Source organism: Belonocnema kinseyi, chromosome 5, assembly GCF_010883055.1.
Source record: "Belonocnema kinseyi isolate 2016_QV_RU_SX_M_011 chromosome 5, B_treatae_v1, whole genome shotgun sequence".
Lineage (NCBI taxonomy): Eukaryota > Metazoa > Arthropoda > Insecta > Hymenoptera > Cynipidae > Belonocnema > Belonocnema kinseyi.
The window spans coordinates 145,708,356-145,728,548 of record NC_046661.1 but is presented as its reverse complement, the minus strand read 5'-3'; the positions used below and the strand labels follow the sequence as shown (position 1 = coordinate 145,728,548).

Sequence of the window (20,193 nt, the reverse complement as noted above, 5' to 3'; positions counted from 1 at the left end):
GCGTGTAAAAAGCACTTTCCAAAACCCTCATAAAAATTTTAAATCGCGTAATTAGAAAGGAAGTTACAGGCGTTTGAAACTACCCCTGCAGGCATTGGAGTTTAAAATTCAACCCCCCCTCTCGTGGGGAGGGTTGGTAATCCTGGTCTATAAGTTTGTGGAGTAACTACTGTTGGGTAGGCGAACATATTCCCAGAATTTAGAGACAATCGAAGAACATGACTTTTTGAGTTGGGGCAGTTGAGGAATAATGCCCCATTTGCGAAAACAGAACTTCGCAAGAAATACTGACCGTGATTAAAATATTAAGTTCAATCTTTTTGAACAAAATACGGACAGTTTAATTTTCTTGTATGAAAAAACTATACAATTTTAATATTAATTTGTATCAAAAAAAGATATTTTTCATTTATCGAATTTGAATTTTCGCGGTACTTTGACTATGACAGCGACTTTATTATTTTCAAACACAATACTATTAATATTTTCGAATTTTTTACTTTTATTTAGTTTTTCCACGCTTCTGCCCCACTACATTGTCAAAGGTCTGAAATTGAAAGTTCCCGCCACAATTTTTAGTTCCAATGGCGCTGTAGCCGGCCCTCATTCGAAAGAGTCGGAACTACTATTCCCTCGTATCTTCCGTTTCATTCGCTCGAAGAATCCGTTTCAATCAATCAATCCTCCCCACAACGGAAAAGCAATCTCCAATTGGTACATTTTCTCCAATTACAAGCGACACCGGTCGCCAGGGCAATTCTGGAGGAAAAAAAAGTGACAGTTCGCAGTCGATTTTAATGGGGAGAGGTAGCTCCGAAAAGTTTGACGTTTACTGAATACGCGATTTTACGATGAATTGATTGCCCTTCGCCTGGAGTTCCGAGAATAACAGTCGCTGTTTTTCTCTTGGAAATAGCCTCGCGTTTTAGTATTAAAAATAAAACTAAATAAACCACAACTGGAATCATGGAGGACGATCTGCCAACCGAGTACGACGTGATCGTCGTTGGAACAGGTATTGATTTTTATCCAGAGTGAAAGAAGTTAAATTATTCTTTAAAAAGTGAAACTACAAAAAATGTCTCGCGTTCTCAATTTTTCGAGTTTTATCGATCTCTCTCGTTTTTCCATTCTCGGCAGGTATGACCGAATCGATCGTCGCCGCAGCTGCGAGCAGAATCGGCAAAAAGGTTCTCCACCTTGACAGGTAATTATTATTCATTTGTGCTCTTCATTTTTTTTTTCATAAATTTTGGCTGTTTTTTTCTATTTTATTGAAACATATTTTGTAAAGTATTTTTGTATCTTTGAAAAAGTGGGAGAAAGTGGAAATTTTTCGCCGAAGTGGGAATTTTATGAGGTTTTCGGCATAGTGACAGCAATGGAGTGACCAACCTTTTGTTTCTTTGTTCCGAAATGCTGTTATAAATATTAATTATTGAGGTACTTAGTTATTCCAGTGTGCGTGAGATAATTTTTTTTTATTTAACTATTATTTTTCAATTTGAGATGGGAAATCCTTTTTAATTTAATAAAAAAAATTTCAAATGGGTGGTGTATATGATTTTAAGTGACTGCGTTCTCAATTTGTTTTTCCAATTTTTTCGATTTTTATGAAAATCGCTAGTGTAGTCGAGGCCACCAATTTTTGGCTTTTACCCCCCCCCCCCTCCCCTTCGCCGAAAATAACGTAGTTGGTTAAAGACTGATTTTACGTTTAAAAATTCTTTAAAAAAAAACGAATGGCGCTGTTTTCGATTAATTTTCGAACAATCTCGAAATTTTTTGAGATTTCTAAAAACAGAAGATTTTTAACATTTTAAAAATGTTTCAAGATGATAAATTTTTTTTTTAATTTCTGGGAACATTTAATCTGAAGTTTTATTGAAAAAAAAAATTCGAATCGAAAATTGACAAAGATTTCAAAACATTTTCAATAATGTCCTAAAATTTCTCAAAATTAAATTAATGAGAAAATTGGCATCGGTTTCGAAATTTCTTAAATTATTTTCTAAAATTTCACAAAATTTAGAAGTTGGAAACGCTTCTTAAAGAGTTTGAAACGTTTCAGAATAATAAAAAAAAATGTCTTAAAATTTCTGAGAAAATATAAAGTAGATTTTATTTTAAAAACATAATTTTAAACGATATTTAGAAGGTTTAAAAACGAAATTTAAAAAGATTTAAAAAAATTAAAAACAGAATATAAATTTTTTAACATTTCAATAAAAATTTCGAAGCCGTTTAAGAAGTTTGAAAGGCTTAAAAATTTTTTTAAACTTCTTGAGATTCCTGAGAACATTTTTAATGTCTTTTTGTTTTGAAAAATTGATTTTTAGAGAAAATTTGAAAAAGTTTTAAAAGATTTCTACAAATGTCGAAAAAGCCATGAAAATTTAAGGTCCATTTTTTTATTTTCAAAGATTTTTGAAAATTTTAGAAGTAATTCGAGTCAGTTTAAATTATATTTATTTTTAAAACTTCTAAAAATGCTAAATATCTTTTAAAGTTCCTAGAATTTTTCCTAAAATTTCGCGAAATTCTTCAAAATAAAAAATTATACTTTTTCAACATACACATATAACATATTTAAACATCTTTTTTCATTTTTTCATAATTGAAAATTCGATTTTGGTTCCAAAATTTCGTCTTTTTTGTTTAAAAATATGACTGATTGAAAATAAATTTTCTTTGTTCGAGGATGCAACTATTTGGATAAAAAATAACTTATTTATTAAAGATTCATTATTTTAGTCGACAAATTATCTCTTTGATGTTGAAAATCCGTATTTTTTGGTAGAAAATGAAACTTTTTGGTGAAAAAATTAATCTATTCAATTAAAAAATGATATTATCGTGTTATAAAATAGAACTTTTCTTTAAAAAAATCCTCGCTATAAAAAAAATCGTTTTTGGTTAAAGTAGCAACTGGTAAAAGCAATTTTTTTTTATAGAAGATTCAGGTATTTTGTTACAAAAAATTATTTTTTGGCATAAATACGGCTGTTCTTTATTTTAAATTAAAATATTTTTGGTTCAAATATCACTTATGTTAATCTAAATAATATTTTCAATAATTTAATAAGAATAATCAAATTGGAAACTAATGTCAGATATTTCAATGCAACTTTAAAATTAAAAGTTTTTTAACTCATTTTATTGTTTCAACCTTTCAAACATTCCAGTTACAGCAGAAACTATTTTTAATTTTATATTTTTGCTTTTAAATAAAGATTTCTGTCAATCTTTTGTCACAATATAAATAATATTCCCAAGCATTTTATATTTGTAAATTTGTAAACATTTATATTTTATAACACTGCGAAAATCTTATTTTTAAAATAAATTTTGTTTATTTACATATATTTTAAACACAGTACAATTTTCAAGAGTTCAAAAATATGTTTTAAATTTTTTTATAATTTGTTTTTTAAGTTCTCGAGTTCCAAATTTTTTTATTGTTGATCTGCAAAATTAAACAACTCTTTCGAGATTTCTAAGAACATGCTTTTCCAGTTTAAAATGGAAAATTCAAAAACTTTAGGTTTACGAGAAATGTCCAGCAATTTCAAAAAATTTAATTTAATTTTGTCAGTTCAAGAAATATAAAATATAATCCAAGTAAGAATAGTTACGAAAAATTAACTTTTCATAAACTCGATTAAAACTTTTAAATATGGAAATAATGCGAATTTAAACCTTATTATAATGTTTAAACGAAAATTCAGATTACTGGATTTTCAAATCGAAGAGATCAATTTTCAACTAAAAATTGAATCGTTAAATTTCAAGTTAAAAAATTAATTGGCAATCAAAACGAAACATTTTCAATTAAAATGAGAGAATATTTGATTGAAATAGTTACTTTTTCAGTTAAAAAAACCAAAATTAAAAAAAAAGTACCGGGAATTTTATGAGACCGGGAAATGGCCTTGAATTTATTTTTTGACTAAGAGTTTTACAAATTTTTAGAAAAAAATCCGTTCAACTTTGATTTCAACTGTTTTTTAAATAATTTGTTAATTTTTTATCTTTTTCAATTATGATATCATTCTGTTTCGAATGCGTATTTGAATTAAAACAATTTCAAAATGCAGTTTTAAAGACTTAAACAATTAAAAATTAGAAGCTTTTAAAATCGAAGATTTTTTATGACACACATTTTTAGTTGATTCCAAATTTTTAAACTTTCAGATTTTAACGTTAAAAATTAAACTGTTTCAATTGGAATGTCTTAAGAAAATGTAAGCGCCCTATTGAAACTTTAAAAAAATTTTTTTATTAAAAAATAACTTTTAAATATTATATTTATAATCAAAGGCTTTTATTAAATTTCAGTCTAAAATATTCCATTTTTAAACCGCGTAATTTTACATTTTTCAACTAAAAAAAACAAACAATTACTTAATATTTAGAAATATCTGACTGTACATTTAAAATCAGTAATTATAAATAAAATACTCAAAATGGAACAAAAAAACTAAACTTTGAAAATTACAATTTTAATTATTTTATTAAAGACAAATTTAATTTTCAAGTCAACTTCTTAAATTTTGATGTATAAATAACAATTGAACACCTATTATTTTTAGAAAAAATCGAATAAGTTGAAGAAATATTTATAGGTTTTGAAAAATTCAAAATTAATAAAAAATTTAAAATATTTTCGAGAAAAATTAAAATTATAAATTGGAACAGGGAATTTTACAAGAATTTTAATTCTTTTTTGAAACGGAAAATTTTCGAAAAGTATTAAAATTCTAGATTTGAACAAGGAATTTTCAATTTTCAACAAATTCTGAGTTGGGTCTGGAATTTATCTAGGAGAATAACAATTCTCAATGGAAAATTGAATTTTTCCAAGAAAATTATTGTTCTGTGTTATAACGAGGTATTTTCGAAAAAAATAAATTATGAATTGGATCAGGGATTTTTTCCAAAAAGTTCTAATTCTTACAATTAGTTGAAATGAAAAATTTTTGAAAAGAATTAAAATTCCGGGTTTAAGGGCATGTAACACAGCTAAATACCTATATTACCGACCTCACTTTTTCAGTTCACTGAATGTTTTTTTGAACCCAAGCACTTTTTTTGTGAATAAAATATCGAGCTGAAACTTCGAAAGATTTATTAGAGTACTGCATTTTGGTAGGAACTTCACTGAAAATTATTTTATCTTTTTTCTGAACCTCGACATTTTTTGAACGTTCCAACTTTTTTTATACATAAAATATCGGTCTCAAACTTTGAGAAATGCAAGAGCCGAAAGAAAACTACGTTTAAGTACAAATCTTAATAATAAAAGATGTAAAAAAAAATATTTCAACAATCAATTCCATCGGAATCAGCCGGTAACGTTGTACACGAAAATACGAACCCTGGCGGCCACTAGACGAGGCTCTAGAGGGTTCGTATTTTCGTGTACAACTTTACCGGCTGATGCCGATGGAATTGATAGTTGAATTTGTTTTTTACATCTTTTATTATTAATATTTGTACTTAAACGTAGTTTTCTTTCGGCTCTTGCCTTTCTCAAAGTTTGAGACCGATATTTTATGTATAAAAAAAGTTGGAACGTTCAAAAAATGTCGAGGTTCAGAAAAAAGATAAAATAATTTTCAGTGAAGTTCCTACCAAAATGCAGTACCTAAACATACTTTATTGTACTCTAATACATTTTCCAAAGTTTCAGCTCTGTATTTTATTTATAAAAAAAGTTCTTAGGTTTAAAAAAACATTCAGTGAATTGAAAAAGTGAGGTCGGTAATATAGGTATTTAGCTGTGTCACATGCCCTTAAATAGGGAATTTTCCATTTTTAACCAATTCTGAGCTGGAATTGGAATTTAAAACTGCTTAAAATTGTATAATTTTCAACATTTTTAAATTCATTGATTGATTTTTCTATATTTGGAGCATTAAAAGGGACGGCTGAAAAATCCCGAAAAATATAATTCCCGACACTATAAAATTCCCGAAAAATAAAATTGCCGAAAAATAAAAATATCGAATTGGAAAATTCCTGAAAATTAAAAATTCGCGAATAATAAAATTGCCGAAAAATAAAAATACAGAATTGGAAAATTCCCGAATAATAAAATTTCCCAATTATAGAATTCCCGACAGTTAAATATGTTTTCGTGATTATAAATACAATAATGATTTTTTAAAATTATTTTTAATGTTTTGATATTCAAAAATTATTGCTTGAATTTAAAATAAAAATAATTTTAAATAAAAGAATTTTAAAAAATCATTATTGTATTTATAATCAATAAAACATATATAAAAACCTGTAATTGTTTAAATTCGGAAATTTTTCAATTCGTATATTTTATAATTCGTCAATCTTCTGCCGGTAATTTTATTATTCGAGAATTTTCCAATTTCGTAATATTATAAACCTTCCTGAATTTTATTATTCGGGAATTTTCTAATTCGGTATTTTTATTTTTCTGCAATTTTATTATTCGTGAAGTTTATTATTCGGGAATTTTTCAATTCGGGATTTTTAAACTGTCAGGAGTGTTATTTTTCGGGTTTTTTCAATAAATGACTTGATTTTTCAACAAAATAGTTGAATTTATAACTGTAAAAGAAAAATGTTCAACCAATTAGTTAAATTTTATTCTAAAAAAAATAATTTTTAATCAAATAGTTAAATTTTCAGTTGAAACAATTTATTTTCAACCAAATTGATGAATTTTAAAGTAAAATAGTCAAATTTAAAAAAAAAAGATTAATTTCTGACTATAATGATGAATCTTTAACTGCAATAGTTGAATTTTTCACCAAAAAGATTAATTTTTAAATAAAGATGGAATCTGTAATTAAATTTTCTAAAAAACAATTCTTTTTTAGCCAAAAATCGAACAAATTAAAAAAAAATTGTTATATTTTCAACCAAAAAGGTAAACTTTGAACAAAGGAGTTTAACTTTCAACCAAATAGCTTTAATTTGTTATAAAAAATGCGAATTTTCAAGGAAAAAGTTTAAATTTCAACCAAAAAGATGAATTTTCAAACCAGAAGATTAATTTTAGTTGAATTTTTCGACCATAAAGATCAATTTTCAATTTAAAAAAAAAAAAGTAATTTTGAGAGCAACAGTTACACTTTGAAAAAATTCAGAATTAATTAAAAATTTGAAAACATTTAAAAAAAGTTCTAAAAAAACACACATTTTTGAATGCTTAGAAATAAAAATTTTGAATCTTCTTAAAGATTGTGAAATAATTCACAATAATAAAAAAAAATCTTAGAATTTATGATCAAATTTAAAGAAAGAAAAAAATATTTTAAACAAAACGTAAATTTTTGAAGATTTTGAAAAATTTCAAAGCTTTTCAAAATGTTAAAAAGGCTTAAAGAAAGTAAAAAAGCTTTCTTACAATTTCTGAGAAAATTTCAAATGATTTTTTATTTTAAAAAAAATCTGCAAGAAGATTTCTACAAATTTCGAAAAAATATCGAATGTTTGCTGTAATTTTTTAAATCTTCAAGAAAAATTTCTACATTTCTAAAAGTTTTTAAAATCTTTTAAACTGACTAAAATTTCTCTTAAAATTTTTCGAAATCTTGTTAAATAAAAAATTACACTTTTCCGACAAATATAAAATTTTCAAAAGGCATATGAAGAGATTCACCTGAAAAAGAAATATTTGTATTTAATTTTTATTTCATATTCAAAATCACTTATCGTCTTTAAATGCTAATTTGGGTGACATTTTTTTCTTGCGCGGCGGAAAAACTTTGTTTGTTAAAAATAGAACTATTTTTTTCTTGTGTTATTGTTCAAGGTTCAACTATTTGATTGAAAATTCCACTTTTTTGTAGACATTTTTTTATGATAATTAATTTTTTGATATAAAAATGTAGCAACAAATTCTACTTTTTATTAAAAATTGGTCTTCGCAAGTTGAAAACTCAACTATTTCGATGAAAATTCATGTGTTTGGTTAAGAATGCAATTTTTTTTGTAAAAAATTAATGTTTCTGGTAGCAAATCAAACTTTTTGGTAGAAAAATAAATTATTTGCTTAAAAATTCATCTTTTTTGGCTCAAAATTCATGTATTTCTTTGAAAATTCGTCTTTTTTAAAGAAATTAAATCTTCTTGGTTAAAAAATGATATTTTGGTTTGAAAAAATGCATCTTGTTTTGTCGAAAATTTAACTGTTCTATTAAAAATTAGTAATTTTTCGTTCGTATGACATTTTTTTTAGAATATTAATCTTTTTGGTAGAAAATTGATATTTTTGGTTAAAAATTCGCCTTTTTAGTTAAAGAATTCATGTTTTTAGTAAAAAGTTTAATTATTCGTTCAAAAATTGATCTTTTGTTTGAAAATTTTAATAATTGTTGAAAATTCATTTATTTTGTTGAAAATTCGTTTCTTGGTAGGAAAGTAATATTCTTCTTTGAAAAATCATCTGTTCATTAAAAAAAAAATTGGGAAGATTCATAATTTTAGTCGAAAATTCATTTATTTTATTGGTTAGTTTTTTTTTGTAGAACATTAATCTTTTTGGTAGAAAATTTATATTTCTGGTTAAAAATGTAACTATTTTGTTTAAAAATTAATCTTTTCTGGTTGAAAATTCAACTGTTTTGTTGAAAATTCATGTGTTTCATTGAAAATGCATCTTTTTTTAACGAAATTAATCGAAAATGAATCTTTTATGCTAAAAAATTAATTTTTCTTTGTTGTAAATAAACGTTTTTTTTTAGAATTTAACTGTTGTCGAAAAAATTGGTCTTTTTGGCTTGCAAATTTAAATATTTTGTTAAAAGTTCAACTAATATATTGTTAAATGTTAAAGTAATTGCTTGGTTAAAAATTAATTATTTGTTATTCATAATTCGTCTTCTTGGGTCAAAAATTCATCTTTTCTTTTATCTGAAAATTCAAATTATTGCTTTAAAATTGTATTGTTTTGTTAAAAATTCGTCTTTTTTTGGGAAATTAATCTTCTTCGTTGAAGAATCTTCTTTTCAGTTAAAACTTATTTTTTTGAAGATTCATAATTTTAGTCGAAAATACAGATCTTTCGTTGAAAAGTCAACGATTTTATTGGAAATTTTTTTTTTACCGTGAAAATTAATTTTGAAACTAAAAATGTAACTGTTGCATTTCTCGTTGTAAATTGATATTTTTAATTAAAAATTAAATCTTTTCTAGTTAAAAATTCAACTATGATTATTCATGAATATTTTTGAAATTTCATATATTTTGATTAAAATTTAATTTTTTTTAGAAAATTAATCTTTTTGCTCGAAAATGTAACAACGTTTAAAAACTCATCTTTTTCGTTTGAAAATTTAACTGTTTTACTGGAAATTTCGTTTTTTTTAGCTTAAAAATTAATTTTTTAGATTGAAAATGAGACTATTGAATTTTTTGCAAATTGATATTTTCAATTGAAAATTGATCTTTTCAAGTTAAAAATTCAACTATTTGTTTGAAAATTTATATATTTTTTGAAAATTCATGTAGTTTCTTGAATTTTTTTTGTTGTAGAACAATAATCTATTTGGTTGAAAAATGTAAATATTTGTTTAAAAATTCATATTTTCTTATTTGAATTTTAACTATTTTATTGGAAATTTCTTTTCTTTTAGATTGAAAATTAATTTTTTTAACTGAAAATGTGTCTTGCATTTTTGTTTGTAAATTGATATTTTTTAATCGAAAATTGATCTTTCCTAGTTAAAAATTCAACTATTTGGTTGAAAATTCGCGTATTTTGTTGACAATTTTTTTTTCTTAGAACATTAATCCTTTTGGTAGAAAATTGATCTTTTTGGTTAAAAATTTAACTATTTGTTTAAAAATTAATCTTTTTTGGTTGGAAGTTGAAATATTTGTTAGCAAATTCTTTTATTTTGTTGAATAATCTTTTTTGGCAGGCAATTAATCTTCTTCGTTGAAAAATCATCTTTTCAGTTCAAAATTTGTTTTTTTTTTTTTAATTCATAAGTTGAATTGAAAATTCAACTGTTTGGTTGAAATTTCACCTATTTTATTGGAAATTTCTTTTCTTTTAGATTGAAAATTAATTTTTTAAACTGAAAATGTGACTTGCATTTTTGTTGTAAATTGATATTCTTAATTGAAAATTGGTCTTTTCTAGTTAAAACTTCAACTATTTGGTTAAAAATTTCTTCTTTTTGCAGAATATTAATCTTTTTTGGTAGAAAATTGATATTTTTGGTTAAAAATGTAACTATTTGTTTAATAATTAATCTTTTTTGGTTGAAAAATCAACTATTTTGTTGAAAATTCATGTATTTCATTGAAAATTCGTCTTTTTTTAAATAAATTAAACTTTTTGGGTTAAAAAATGATATTTTTGGCTTTAAAATTAAAGTATTTTATTAAAAGTTCAACTAATTTATTGTTAAATGTTAATGCAGCTTAAATAAATAATTTAATTTTTAATCAAATTTAGTTTAATTTTCAACCAATTTGTTAAATTTCAAAATAATAATAATAACTTTTCAGCAAAAAAAAAGAATATTTACGTTTATAGTTCTAGTTAAAAATTCAACTCTTTGACTATTCGTGTATATTTTTGAAAATTCATATATTTTGATTAAAATTAAATTTTTTGTAGAAAATCAATCTTTTTGGTTAAATATTTAACTACGTTTAAAAATTCGTATTTTTTGGTTGAAAATAAAAATATTTGTTTGGAAATTTCTTTTTTTTTAGCTTGAAAATTATTTTTTAAACTAAAAATGAGACTATTGCATTTTTTTGTAAATTGATATTTTTTTATTGAAAATTGATCTTTCCTAGTTAAAAATTCAACTCTTTGGTTGAAAATTCGTGTATTTTGTTGACATTTTTTTTTTGTAATATTGATCTTTTTGGTAGAAAATTGACAGTTTTGTTTAAAAATGTAACTATATGATTAAGAATGAATTTGTTTTTTGGTTGAAAATTCAAGTATTTTGTTGAAAATTCATGTATTTCATTGAAAATTAGTTTTTTAAAAAAAGAAATTAAACTTTTTGGTTAAAAAATTATCTTTTCAGTTGAAAGTTTAACTGTTTTTGAGTAGTATTCTTTGGTCAAAAAATGCAACTTTCTTGCTTGTTTAGAATTAATTTTTTACGGTCGAAAATTTGTTACTATTGAAACAAAATTAATCGTTATTGTTTTAAAATTCAATATGGTATCCGCATTAATTTTATTCCATGTAATTTATTCTTTTCTTAGTCCTTTATTGATCCTACTTTTGTTATTAAATTATTTTTTAATGCAATAAAAAATGTAATTTTTTAGTAACGAGTACTATGGAGGTTTATGGGCGACTTTCAACTTTGACGGTTTCCAAAAGTGGATAGAAGACCTAAAAACAAATAAATCTGACAGCAGGGACAGCGATCCTAAAGTAGAGTCCGGCGAAAGTTTTTTAAAGGCGAGTAATCAATATTCAACTGTGGAAAATATTGAAGAGAACTGGTACATTGTCGAGTAAGCACTTTTTTTTTTAAATCTAATGTTTTTTATTAATTTAATTTTTATTATTTATTAAATAAAGTCCTTTCGTACAAATATTAAAAATTTTATTTATCTTAATTCAACATCGAGGTCATAATCTTTTTTATCAATAAGATCCTTTAAAAAAATAAATAGCCTTACAATTTTTCGAGTAACGCTAATGGAAAGAGTTGAATTAATTTTTAAGTGATGCGGATCTCCCGGAAGTTTCTTCTAAAGACACGCAAACCGAAGGAGCCGGAGATGCTCCTCCAGAAGGTGCCGAAAAATCGGACGAGGACAAAGTCGAGAAGAAAGAGCTCGTGAAACACTGGAGCACAGATCGAATCAAAAAGGAATACAGGAAATTCAACATCGATCTGGCACCAAAGGTACACACTTTTTCTCATTTTATCTCGGATTTACAATTTTTTTTTCTTTTATTAAATGCTCCTCCACAAAAAAGAAACTATTGGCTATAGAAAGAAGAATTTTTTTAAGTAGTTGAAATTTAAACAAAATTATTAAATTTTTAACAAAACATTTAATTTTTTCAACCAAGTATAGTTCAGTTCACTAAACAAAAAAAATGAATTCTCAACGAGAGATTTAATATTTCTTATTTAATGTATGAATTTTAAATTCGAAGCAATTATTTGAAAAAATCATTTTCTGCTAAAAAAAAAACGAATTTTTCACCAAAATAAATTAATTTTTAATCAAATTTAGATGAAATTTCAACTGAAATATTTTAATTTTTACAGAAATAGTTGAATTTTCAAACAAATAGTTAAATTTCAAAATAATAATAAGTTTTCAGCCATAAAAAGAATAAAAAAAAACATAAAATATGAATTTGACACAAAAAAGTTAAGTTTTCCACCCGACGCTACGGATTTAAAAAAAAAAGTTAATTTTTTAGCAAGCAGTTAATTTTTTCAAATAAATAGTTGAATTTTTTACAAAAATAGTTGAATTTTCTACCAGTTTAGTTAAACCAAAAAAAATGGCTTAGAATAAAATAGTTGAATCTACAGCCAAAAAGATGATTGTTTAAAAAATAAAATTAATTTTATAATTTACATTTTAAATTTTTAAAAAAGTTTATTTTTCCACCCGGTACTAGATTTTTAACCGAAAATTTATTTTTCTACAAAGCAGTTAATTTTTCAAATAAATAGATTAATTTTTAATCAAATTTAGATGAATTTTATACTAAAATATTTTTATTTTTACAGAAATAGTTTAATTTTCTAACAAATAGTAACATTTATAGTTTTTAAAATTAATTAAAAAAATATATCATTTTATATCAGTTCAATTGCACCAAAAAGATGGATTTTTGAAAAAGAAGATTAACTTTATACCAAAAATTAACGAATTTTGAACATAATATATGAATTTTACACAAAAAAGTTAAAGTTTTCACCCAACGCTATGGATTTTTAACAAAAAAAAAATATTTTCTACCAAGGAGTTAAATATTCCAATAAATAGTCGAATTTTTAACCAAGCAGTTAATTTTTTCAAATAAATAGTTTAATTTTTTATCAAATTTCGTTGAAGCTTCTACTAAAATGTTTAAATTTCTACAGAAATAGTTGAATTTTTAACTAAATAGTTAAATTATAAAATAATAAGTTTTGAGCCAAAAAAGAATAGTTACATTTATAGTTTTAAAAATTAGTTAAAAAAATATAATTTTCTACCAGTTTAATTGAACCACTGAAGATGAAATTTGTAACAAAATAGTTAAATTCACAGCCAAAAAGATGAATTTTTGAAAAAGAAAATGATTTTTGTACCAAAAACAAACGAATTTTCAACATAATATATGAATTTTACACAAAAAAATTTAAATTTTCCACCCGACGTTATGGATTTTTAACAACAACAAAAATTAATTTTCTACCAAGCAGTTAAATTTTCTACCAAAATAGTTAAATTTTCAACCAAATAGTTGAATTTTCAAATAAAAAAATAATAAGTTTTGAATTTTAAACAAAAATATAATAGTTACATTTATAGTTTAAAGAATGAATAAAAAGAAATAATTTTCTACCAGTTTAGTTAAACCAAAAAAGATGAGCTTATAACAAAATAGTTGAATATATTTCCAAAAAGATGATTTTTTTTCTAAAGAAAAAAGTTTAGTTTTTCACCTAGTAGTAGATTTTTAACAAAAATGTGAATTTTCTACAAAGTAGTTAATTTTTTCAAATAAATAGTTTAATTTTTAATCAAATTTAGATGAAATTTCAACTAAGATATTTTAATTTCTACAGAAATAGTTGAATTTTCAACCAAATAATTAAATTTACAAATAATAATAATAATAAAAATAACTTTTCAGCCAAAAAAAAGAATAGTTACATTTATACATATTTTTTTTAATTTATTTAAAAAATATAATTATTCTACTAGTGTAATTGGAACAAAGAAGACGAAATTTGTAACAAAATAGTTAAATCCAAAACCAAAAAGATGAATTTTTGAAACAGAAGATTAATTTTCTACTAAGCAGTTAATTTTTTCCAATAAATAGTTCAATTTTTAAATAAATTTAGTTGTGATTTATACTAAATATTTGAATTTCTACAGAAATAGTTAAATTTTCAACCAAATAGTGAAATTAAAAAATAATAATGATAACTTTTCAGCCAAAAAAAGAATAGTTACATTTACAGTTTTTAAAATTAATTTAAAAAATATATTTTCTATCAGTTTAATTGAACCATAAAAGATAAATTTATAACAAAATAGTTAAATCCACAGTCAAAAAGGTGAATTTTTGAAAAAGAAGATTAACTTTATACCAAAAATAAACGAATTTTTAACATAATATATGAATTTTACACAAAAATAGTTAAATTTTCCACCCGATGCTATACATTTTTAACAACAAAAAAATTAATTTTCTACTAAGCAGTTAAATTTTCAAATAAGTAGTTGCATTTTTCACCAAATAGTTGAATTTTCTATCAAAATAGTTGAATTTTCAATTTCGAACAAAAATATAATCGTTTCATTTTCAATTTAATGATGATTTTTTTGTTAAAGAATATTAATTTTATACCCAAAAAGAAGAATGTTCAACAATATATTTAAATTTTAAATAAAAGAAGTTTAGTTATTTTTTATTAAAATCAACTTTTTAATTTGATTAAAATTACAGATTTCAGGGTTTCTTTGAACTATTACATTTTTCGTTGAAAATTTATCTTTTTTTATCTGAAAATTCAACTGTTTGGTTGAAAATTTATTTTTTAAATTGAAAATTCATGTTTCTTTTAATTGGCCTTATTTCGGTTGTAAATTTAACTACTTTGTTTAAAATACGTATTTTTAAATTAAAAATCAACTGTTTTTTATGTATATTAAAATCTTTCTTGATTTCTTTCAACTATTTGGTTGAAAATTTATTTTTCAAATGAAAATTCTTATTTTCTGGTTGAAGAATTAATTATTCGGTTAAAAATTCATTTATATTTTTAAAAATTCTTTTTTTTTAGAAAATTCATTGTCATAGTTGAACATGCATGCTTTTTGTTATGTATGCATCTGTTTGGTTGAAAATTAATCTATTTTGGTTGTATATTTATTTTATTTATGTTTTTTATTTTAATTAAACTTTTTAAAAAAAATATTAACTATTACATGTTTCATTAAAATTCATCTTTTTGGTTTAAATATTTAAAAACTTGGTAGACAATTAATCTGTTTGGTTGAAAATGAACTTTTTGGTTAAAAATTATTTTTTTTGGGTTGACAATTCAATTTGTTTGTATTAAATACGTTTTTTTTTTGTTTGAAAATTTATAATTTTTCATAAAAATTTCGTTTGGTTTAAAATTCTTGTCTTTTGTCGAAAATTCTTCTTTTTGGTTAAAAGTTTAAGTATTTTGATAGAAAATTCAACTATTTCGTTAAAATTTAACTTTTTATTGGAAAATTGAAGTATTTGGTAGAAATGAACCTTTTTTGAATCATTATCGGTCGAAAATTCGACTGTTTTTGTTATTCTTTTTTGGTAGAAAGTTCCAATCTTAAGATAATTAACTAAAAACGCGAAAAAGTAGCCTCAGGATTGGTAACGTATTTTATGGACAATTTCATAATTCTAAATAAATTTCAATGTTCAATCTATCAATTTATTGTAAATAAAGAAAATTGAAGAATTTCCAATTAAGCATTATATAATTTTGATGATTCACATTTGAAATGTCTTCAATTTGGAAAATTTATAATTATCAACCGACAAAAATTTAAGAATTTTTCTTTATACATTTTTGAAATTGAATAAATTTCAATTTTAAATCTTCAAACCCACGCATTCAGTTATATTATAAATTTCTGATCACGTATGCAAATTTTGAAGAATGACAGATGAGTTTTCCAAAAAAATTGTTTTAAAAAACATTTTTAAAATATTTATAAGCTCAATTTTCTTTAAAGAAAATAGTTATTCTAGCACCAGTTAATAATTTTGATGAAAAATACATATTTTGAAGAAAAAAAATGGTTTGAAATAAATTTATTTTTCAGTTGCTTTACGCTCGTGGTGAGCTGGTGGAACTTTTAATATCGAGTAACATCGCTCGATATGCGGAATTCCGAGCAGTTTCTCGAGTTACGACTTTTATGGATGGGAAACTCGTTCAAGTTCCTTGCTCTCGTGCCGACGTTTTTGCAAATAAAACTGTCAGCGTCATTGAAAAGCGGATGTTGATGCAGTTACTCTCATCCTGTATGGACCAAGGAGCCGACAGTCCTGAATTTGACGGTTAGAATTTTTTTCCATGCTTATCAGGGTCTTTAATCTTACAAAATAAAAAAAAAAATTTTTTTTTCAATCATAAATGATTTAAATTCCTCATATTTTACGTAAAATATTTCACTTTCAAGAAATTGGATGCACTTTTAATCAAATAATTGAATTTTCAACAAAAAACGTGACTTTTCGATCAGCAAGATTAATCTTCGACAAAAAAAAAAAAGAATTTTGAACCAAATATTTTAATTTTGAACTAAAGGCTTGAATTTCTTTAGAAAATAGTTCAAGTTTTAATCAAATAGTTGAATTTTTGATGAAAAATGATGAAATATATATAAAAAAAACTTAATTCTCTACGAAATTGTTGAATTTTCCAGAAAGGAATTAAATTTTCAACATTAAAGTTAATTTTTTAGCAAGCAGTTGAATTTTAAACCAAGAAGATTAATTTTCTACTATAAAAAGAAGAATTTTCAACTAAATTAGTTTTTAAATTGTTGCATTTTCAAGACAAAAAGATTAATTTTCCAAAAAGCAGTTGCATGTCTAATTCGAAAATATAAATTCTTAATAGAAAAGGTAATTTTGTACCAAGCAGCTGAATTTTCAACCAAAAGCATGAATTTTCTACCAAGAAGATTATTTTCTACGAAAAAAGAAGATTTTTCAACTAAAAAATAACAATTTTCAACCAAAAATGGAATAGTTAAAGTTTAGTTAAAAAAATTAATTTTATATTAAAAAAAAACAACGAATTTTCAACAAAATAGTTCAATTTTTAACCAAAGATATGAATTTTCAACAAAGTAGTACAACTATCAGCTAAGCCGTCAATTTTTAATGAAAATGAATAAATTTTCAATAAAAGCATTAATTCTTTACTAAATTGTTGAATTTTTATAACAAAAAGGCAAATTTTCTACAAAGAAATTGCATTTTCAACATTAAAGTTAATTTTCTCTTAAGCAGTTAAATTTTTGACTAAAAGCATGAATTTTTTATCAAGAAGATTAATTTTATACAAAAATAGATCAATTTTCAACCAAAAATGGAATAGTTTAATTTTTAGTTGAAAAAATTAATATTATATTGAACAAAATGAATTTTCAACAAAATAGTTCACTTTTGAACTATTACAAAAATTTATAAAAAAGTTAATTCTACACATTGTTGAATTTTCATAACAAAAAGACGGATTTTTCTACAATACAGAATTTGCATCCAGAAATTGCATTTTCAACATTAAAGTTAATTTTCCTTTAATCAGTTGAATTTTTGAATAAAAGCATGAATTTTTTACCAAGAAGACTAATTTTCTACGAAAAAAGAAGAATTTTCAACTAAAAAAGATCAATTTTCAACCAAAAATGGAAGATTTTAATGTTTAGTTGAAAAAATTAATTTTATATTGAAAAAAAACAACGAATTTTCAACAAAATAGTTCAATTTTTAACCAACTAGTTGAATTTTTAATGAAAAAGAATGAATTCTCAATAATAAAAGTTAATTCTACACTGAATGGTTGAATTTTAATAACAAAAAGGCAAATTTTCTACAAAGAAATTGCATTTTCATTTCGAAAACATAAATTTTTAATAGAAAAGGTAACTTTGTATCAAGTAGCTGAATTTTCAACCAAAAGCATGAATTTTGTATCAAGAAGATTAATTTTGAACAAAAAAAGGAGAATTTTCAACTAAATAATTAAATTTTCAACCAAAAATGGATTAGTTTAACTTTTAGTTGAAAAAATTAATTATATTTTAAAAAAACAACGAATTTTCAACAAAATAGTTCAAGTTTTAACGAAAGACATGAATTTTGAAGAAAGTAGTTCAACTTTCAACCAAGTAGTTGAATCTTCAATAAAAAAGAATGAATTCTCAATAAAAAGCTACACTAAATTGTAGAATTTTTCTAAGAAAAATACGAATTTTCTACAAAGAAATTGCATTTTCAACATTAAAGTTAATTTTCTTTTAAGCAGTTGAATTTTTGAACAAAAGCATGAATTTTCTACTAAGAAGACTAAATTTTCTACAAAAAAAGAAGAATTTTTCAACTAAATAGTTGAATTTTCAACCAAAAATGGAATAGTTTAATTTTTAGTTGAAAAAATTAATTTTATATTAAAAAAACAACGAATTTTCAACAAAATAGTTCAGTTTTTAACCAAAGACATGAATTTTAAAGACGACTTTTCTACAATCCAGAATATTAATAATTCTGACTTGAAACCGGGAATTTTTAAAAATTCCGAGCTAGTACTGGAAATTTTTGAAAAGGAACAAAATTCTGAATTGGAACAGGAAATTTGTCCAAAGAATTTTAATTCTGAGAGTTGAAACTTGATATTTATCGAAAAGGATTATAATTTTTTTTGGAACTGGGAGTGTTAAAATTTAAATTAATTTCGAGCTGAAGCAGGGAATTTTTAAAAATAATTAATTCTAATTCTAAGTTGAAACTCGACATTTTCGAAAAAATTAAAATTATGCATTGGAACATGTCATTTTAAAGAAAGATTTTAATTCTTAGTTGAAACCGAGAATCTTCGAAAAGAATTTTCAACTAAAAAAGATCAATTTTCAACCAAAAATGGAATAGTTTAATTTTTAGTTTAAAAAATTAATTTTATATTGATAAAAAACGAATTTTCGGCAAAATAGTTCAATTTTTAATCAAAGACATGAATTTTCAAGAAAGTAGTTAAACTTTTAACCAAGTAGTTGAATTTTCAATGAAAAAGAATGAATTCTAAATAAAAAGCGTGAATTCTCTACTAAAAACATGAATTTCTTTAAAAATTAGTTAAAATTTTAACCAAATAGTTGAATTTTGGATGAAAAAATGAATTCTCAATAAAAAGAGGTTATTTTCTACTAAATTATTGCATATTTAATTCGAAAATATAAATTTTCAATAGAAAAGGTAATTTTGTATCAAGCATCTAAATTTTCAACCAAAAGCGTGATTTTTCTACCAAGAAGATTTTTTTCTATGAAAAAAAAAGAATTTTCAACTAAAAAAAGATCAATTTTCAACAAAAAATGGAATAGTTTCATTTTTAGTTGAAAAAATGAATTTTATATTAAAAAACAACGCATTTTCAAGAAAATGGTTCAATTTTTAATGAAAAAGAATGAATAGTTGGAACTGAAATTGATCCAGAATAAGAATAATTTTCAAAAATAAACAAAAGAATTCAAATTTTTCTTGTAAATGGGAATTTTTAAATTTAAATAAATTCCGAGCTGGAATAGGGAATTTTTTAAAAGAATGAATTCTAATTCTAAGTTGAAATGGAATATTTTCGAAAATATGAAACAATTTAAAACAACTTCTAGATTTCTCAAGATTTGGAATAAAATTTCGAAGAATTTAAAGAATTGTTAAATTATTTAAAATTAAAATAATTTAATTTTTAATTTGAACGGAGAATTTTCAAATTTTAACCAATTCTGTGCTCGTACTTGAAAATTTTAAAAATGAACGAAATTCTGAATTGAAACAGGAACTTTTTCCAAAGAATTCTAATTTTGCGTTGAAGCAGGGAATTTTCAAATTTTAACCAATTTTTAGTTGAAACTGGTATTCATCCAGAAGAATTCTAATTTTTCTTGAGACAGGGAATGTTAAAATTAACATAAATTTCGAATTGGAACAGGGAATTTAAAAAAATAATTAACTCTAATTCTAGTTTGAAATGGGATATTTTCGAGAAAAAAATTAAAATGATGAATTGGAACAGGTAGTTTTAAAGAAAGATTCTAATTCTTAGTTGAAAAGGAGAATTTTCGAAAAGAATTTAAATTTTGAATTTGAATCGGGAATTTTCAATTTTTAACCAATTTTGAGTTGGAACTGGAATTTATCCAGGAGAATAACAATTCTGAATGTAGAATTTAATTTTTTAAACAGAATTATAATTC

At 23.3% G+C, this 20,193-nt stretch overlaps 1 protein-coding gene across 1 annotated transcript in view; it reads left to right on the top strand.

Moving 5' to 3' along the window:
* The first annotated feature begins 768 nt into the window (after positions 1-768).
* The window catches only part of LOC117173939 (rab proteins geranylgeranyltransferase component A 2), a 58,458-nt gene continuing 39,033 nt past the window's right edge, over positions 769-20,193 (top strand). The window contains exons 1-5 of the mRNA XM_033362588.1: positions 769-1,015; positions 1,141-1,207; positions 11,290-11,481; positions 11,696-11,879; positions 16,033-16,270. Coding sequence (XP_033218479.1) covers positions 967-1,015; positions 1,141-1,207; positions 11,290-11,481; positions 11,696-11,879; positions 16,033-16,270 — 730 coding nt within the window. The 5' untranslated portion in view covers positions 769-966. The remainder of the gene's footprint in view (positions 1,016-1,140; positions 1,208-11,289; positions 11,482-11,695; positions 11,880-16,032; positions 16,271-20,193) is intronic.